This window comes from Mandrillus leucophaeus, unplaced genomic scaffold (genome assembly GCF_000951045.1).
Source record: "Mandrillus leucophaeus isolate KB7577 unplaced genomic scaffold, Mleu.le_1.0 Scaffold1571, whole genome shotgun sequence".
Classification (NCBI taxonomy): Eukaryota; Metazoa; Chordata; class Mammalia; order Primates; family Cercopithecidae; genus Mandrillus; species Mandrillus leucophaeus.
In genome coordinates, this window is record NW_012101556.1 from 250,233 (window position 1) to 256,232 (window position 6,000).

Consider the following 6,000-nt stretch of genomic DNA (forward strand, 5'->3'; position numbering starts at 1 on the left):
GATTGACTTGTACTGTGTTAAAATCCTTTAACGTTTTAACAACTACAATGCATTCGTTGACTTCCTTTAATAACTTCTGAAGGCCACCTATAAAATACAACAGGTATACATGAAATTATTGGATTTGAAACAAGTGACCTTATTTTTGAAAACTAGAATGGTCTTAATTAAATAAATGACTTTCTCTTCTATGGCTACAATGAGGATTTTCCATTAACAGTAATTGGAATTGCGACAATTTATTCACATTAAGTGCATTGTGTTCCAAAGTTTAAAACTACTAAATCATGATGAAACAGGAGAAGGCTTGTATAAGTGTCTGATGACTTTGAAAACCTGTAACTTATCAGTCTTTAACTGCAGGAGAATACCCTAAATCTTTATTGCTTTGTGAATCATAGAAATATTAAAACAGAAAACAGGTTTGGAGCAGTGGCTCACACCTATAATCCCAGCACTTTGGGAGGCCAAGGCAGGAAGATGGTTTGGTGCCAGGAGTTGAATATTGAATGTTGAATGCCTTGAGCCATCTCTAATATGTGACTTCAACTACTTTATTTTCAAGCAAATGCCGAATATCCTTTCTGCAAATGGTACAGAATCTTCTTGACAGTCTTAAAATGGAAATTCTATAAGGACATCATCATAACATAAACAATACTGTCAATATTCTGGGGTGAATTAACCTCTTATCATATCTGTGACCTCCTCTAGACTGAGCGCTATTTCATATTCCTTTCCATAGTTGTCCCAAAACCTAACTTAATGGGGCTCTGAGATGTAGCAAACATTCAAATATTAGCTGAACGAATACATGACCATTAAAGACATATCATACAAACCACTTGAATTAGATTTTTGTTTTTTACTCAGGATGTCAAACAAGTAAGTGTGCATCATATATACAAAAGACATCCCTACACATAAGCAATATTCTCATTTAACAACTCTCAAATTTATTTTGTGGCCTCACAGAAGTAGTGTTATCCATGTGCTAAGTTCTCTGCACTGCTGTGTCTAACCCTATTCCCATATGTCCTACTCAGAAAATGATATCAGAGTGCAAATGAGAGAGAAGCAATTATCTAAGGATAGCATTAAGATAATACAAACACATATATATTCATTACATATATTATAACATATTATTCATCACATATATTTGTAATATATGATGCATTACATAACAATATACAATTTTTAGCATATCATATGCGATATTTTATAATACATATATTACAAAAACAATGCAGATCTGTTATATATACGCTGTATACATTACATGTACATTATGCCAGTGTATGTGTATGTGTTTATACCTACACAAAAGGTGGCACAATATAAATTTAGGTGACCTACTTATCCAAAGTTGGTTCACAGAAAATCTATGGTACGGAATACATACTTCCTACATCCTAATAGGCCCATCAATATTATGTCTTAACACCCATTTGAGTATCTATGATATGCTTCATTCATTTTCATATGCCAGTCAACTATGACCTAAGATGGAGTTTGAAATTCTTACAGCGAGGAATAAGGTAGAAGTGTTTATATTCCTACATTTGGAACACAATTCCCCCATCATTACAAGGATGTGGCTCTCTAGATCCAGAAGACAGCTATCTTGATTCAGATTCTGCCAGAAGGTAAGCTTGAGATAGGATTGCAGCAGAAGCAGTTTATTTGGGAATTGATCACAAATAAAATACCAGTAGGGGAGAAGAGAGACAGAAGCCAATAAAGCTTTCAGTATTAAGCCAGTTATCACTGCGGGCAAATGGAGCTCAGTCCCTTTGGACACCGTGTAGAATATGCTTCAGAATTATCCAAGCTGAGGAGCAAGGAAGCAAAGGTATTGATTCAGAAATAGTCTATTTACTCAGTGACACTCTAGCTTTTTCTCCAAGCAGGACTTATGTGCACCTGAGGTTGGTAGTGGGGAGAAAACTTCATGCAGGAGGTGTTCAATGAAAGTTGCTTTGAGAATATGGGCAGAGCACTAAATGTATCTGTTGTTGGAAATGACCTACCTACTCCTACATGAAAGAGGGCTTCCTCCTCAACTCTATAGAAATTAAGTCCAAGAAGATAACTGAGTAGAATAAGATTGCTATTCAGGTGTAATTGCAAAGAGGAATTTGTCACCATAGTATAGACAAGGAAGATGACTTCACCTACCACATATTGGCTTAGGATTTTGAAAAGGAAAAAAAAAAAGGATTGCAAACAGCAAATCAGAAGTGAACAAGGGAACTAACATTTAATGAGCACCTAAACAATGCTAGGTGCTATAAATTATTCTTATAAATTCAAATAAATTAAATGAAAAGAACTTAAGAATTTCTTGAGGGATTTGAATAACACTGAGCTGAACTGAAGAGTCATCTTTACACTGGTAAGATATAATATCCAAGACAAGTATTTAATTTACCAAAATTTCAGTTTCTTTGTGCCTAACATAATTACCTGCTATTCAGAGTTTGAGGATTAACTAAGAGAGAACATATCACACAGTTAAAAGAACCTGGGAGAACTTAGTTCCAACTAAATGTTAGTTCTGTACCTCTCCATCCTTCCTCTTGTCACAGTTTTATAAGATAAATAGTATAATTCCCATTATAAAAAATAAGATTACTGAATCTCATTATGGCTGAATGACTTTCCCAAGGCCACTCAGCTAGTGAAGGAAACAGCCAAGGACTGAAGTCTGGGTTTCTCTGATTCCAAGTATCTTGCCTTCAAAGATTAACAACAAATGGAACCAAAATCAAAAAATAGTTTTCCATGAAGCCACAAAATTAGCCAAGTCCTTAAAAATGGTTGAATGATTGTCTTAAATGTTTAATAACGCATTTTAGTGGCAAATGTGGCCTGCTTTTTAAGTTAAAGTTGGGCTAGCATGACCTTTTAATATAACATAACATTTTAACCATTCTGCAAAACTTTTTTAATATAGCAGTGATCCATTTAGGCAGTGTTCAACTAACCAAAATTCTTAATTACTAAAATATTTCTGCAGCATCCTTAAAAAAATGAGGGCAACCACATGAAAATTAACATATTGGATATGTTACAAACAAGCAAGCAACAATACCATCACTATAACCCAAGTATGTGCTTTATGTGTTTAATCTATCTCACACTTTCTCCAAAGAGGATTTCTATTCTATATAATGATCCTGAGGTCTGGAACTAAGTGTACATTCAGTCACTAGGAACACCATGCTACACTTAAAAAGCCATTTAACCAGGCTAATACAGTTTATCTAAATGTCAATTTGTATTACAAATTCACTTAAAAATTATTTTCTTTATCTTCAGTTTACTCAAACACTTTACAAGAATACTGAGAAATTGGTATTACTTCTTTACATTTTTAGCCAATAAGTGTGCTTTTGCCTAAAAGAGATTGAATCAAAATATCCTATACAAAACATCCATCTCCCTTCAAATTACTAATATGAGACCAAACAAGGTGCCCATAATTGATGCTCAAGATAAAATCCTGGGTGTGTAGAGACAGGAGTTGGTATGGGAAGCTGAAAAGGTGGAGAAAAGAAACAGAGTGTATTGGTCAGTGGTGAATGAGAAGCAGATTTTGGATTGGACCAATAATGGGTCTTTTATATAATTAAAATAGAACATCAATACTAAACTAAACTTCAATGAAACATTTCAATTGAGTTAAGAACCTAGTTAGTATACATGTATTATTTTAAAACAAAGAAATGTGGCATGTGATATATGGGATGACTATTCCAGAAAATACTAAATTCGCTGAAATACAAAATGTGCTTGAGACAGAAATAGACAGAGGAATTTCAGAAGTTTGTGCAAAGCAGTAGTGCTATAAATAAAACACATGAACAATATTTTGCTAGCAATAAATATTCTAGTTTTGAAACTTAGTTGTAATTTTGAGACATATATGCTGTTTCAGTTTAAAAAATATACTAGTTATGAAAAGGTTGTATCATGTTATACAAACACCATTATTCGTAATGGTCAGAGTTACCTGTTCAAAGTGAGTATATTCTATTAAAAGGGTTGTCATTTTCACTCACTACCTGTTACATATTTAAACCAATTGTCTACCCAAAACTCCAAATGTTTAAACAGCATAAAATTTCCAGTGGCAAGTAGACACCTACTCAAGACAACACAGACAAGGAGTAGGTAAATAAACTCAGGAGATTTTAAGTTTCTAATGTGCGTTTTCAAACAACTTGCATGCAATTTTGAGTTTGATTAACCACACCTAAGGAAAAAACGCAAATTTTTTGGAACTGATATTGCATACCATTTGGGTGTATTGTACCTCTGATACCAGCCTTATACACATCCTAGAAAAGCATAGATAGACAAAAGAATAAGCACCAAATGAATGCAATAAATACCTTGCAAGAATAAGAAAAGTGTAAAGGAAAGGAGTTCCTTATCTATAGCAACAGTTCTATAGAGTCAAAATGGAGAGACAAATCAGAATCTCTTTTACTCCCTCCCCCAGCCTTAGTCTCCCTCTCTGGCTCCGTTTTCCTTTTCTCCCTCCTTTCCCCACTTCGGCCCTCCCATTTCCGTCTCTTTTTCAGCAATATTTACAGAACAATCCTCCACCACACCACTCACCTGTCATCGTTTTGCCATCCTTGGTCCCCTAGCAGCAAATCTCGAAACCTGTACCTGGGAGGCAGAGGGGGCACTTCGCTCTCCAAATCAACCATCCTTCCTCAAAGAGTGGGAAACATCAAACAACAAATGGAGGAGAGGAGGGAGAAAGAAAGAAAATATTGCGGAGTAGAGGGAGAGGACTAACAAGACGCTGTGGCCGAGAGAGGGATGGGAGAAGGGGAAGGGGACAGGGAGGGGGAGGGGGTCGGCTTGGAGCCGGAAGCTAAGGCTTGAAAGGGGGCTGGCTCCTCTTTCCTGAGGGTGTAATGGGGATGATGCAAACCCAACCCAGGAGCAAAAGTCTGGCTCTGACAAGAATCAACGCTGCCAAGGAACCGCCCCCAGGCTCGGCACCGCCTCTGGTCCCCAGGACCAGGGGGAGGCGAGTATAAAAAGTTACTTCGCCGAAAAAGACGCGCGGTGCCTAGAAAGAGGGGAGAGGGGTGGGAGTGAGCGCCGCTTGATGGTGAAGCACTTTCCTTAAAGGCAGGTGGCAGATTCTCCCAGAGGGCAGCCGCCCGGCCGCTATTCTCTCGAGCGGGCTTGCACCCGGCACAGCCCCGAGCTGGCGGGAGTCGGGGGCGGTGGGTTTCGGCCCCAGACGCGTCCAACCCCGCTCTCCCCGCAATCTCCCTGCGGAGCTGGAGCTGGAGGCCCAGCCAATGAGACTCCCCCTCATTAGCATAGCACAGTGACGGCACGGGGGTGCCTTGGGGACAACCAATGGGGGCGAGCTAATTAGCGGATTGCGGGGCTCCAGACCCTTCTCTGGAAGGAGGGGGGCCAGGGTGCTTGGAGTGTTCCAATATGCCACCAGCTCCCTCGCTTTGATCGCCTTCAGTCCAGGTGGGCGGGATGAAAAAATTGCACGTTTCTGGAAAGGGAATCCCCACTCTCAGCCCCAGGAAAATCCCATTTTTTTCTCACATTCTGAAAGAAGGGAGGTGTTTCCCTGAACTCGGGGAAAAATGAAGGGCCACCTTAGGCCGCTGAAGAGAAGCATTTGGATGACAGGGAAAGCACATCGAAACGCACCGAGGATTTTACAGTAGTGAGTTGCTATTACTGCTGTTGCTGCTACTAGCAGCGTTGTGGGCTTCCAGGTGGCCTGGCCTCAGCCTTCGGTCCGCTTCTACTAGCGGTTCACGCGGAGGAAGAAGTGAGCCCGATTCACCAGGGTCTTTTTTTTTTTTTTTTTTTTCCAGTAAGAACCACTGCTTATATGAACCCTGCTACACAAGCTCTGGTTCTATTTGCGCTCACCGTTCCTTCCTTCAAAAACTGATTGCATCAGAGTATATACACACCGAATACTGACCACCTGACAGC

At 39.2% G+C, this 6,000-nt stretch overlaps 1 protein-coding gene across 1 annotated transcript in view; it reads right to left on the reverse strand.

Annotated features, from left to right (window-relative positions):
• The window catches only part of KCNT2 (potassium channel, sodium activated subfamily T, member 2), a 250,671-nt gene extending 245,037 nt beyond the window's left edge, over positions 1-5,634 (reverse strand). The window contains exon 1 of the mRNA XM_011975599.1: positions 4,630-5,634. Within this exon, the coding sequence (XP_011830989.1) occupies positions 4,630-4,724 (95 nt within the window). The 5' untranslated portion in view covers positions 4,725-5,634. The remainder of the gene's footprint in view (positions 1-4,629) is intronic.
• Between the last annotated feature and the right edge of the window lie 366 nt (positions 5,635-6,000).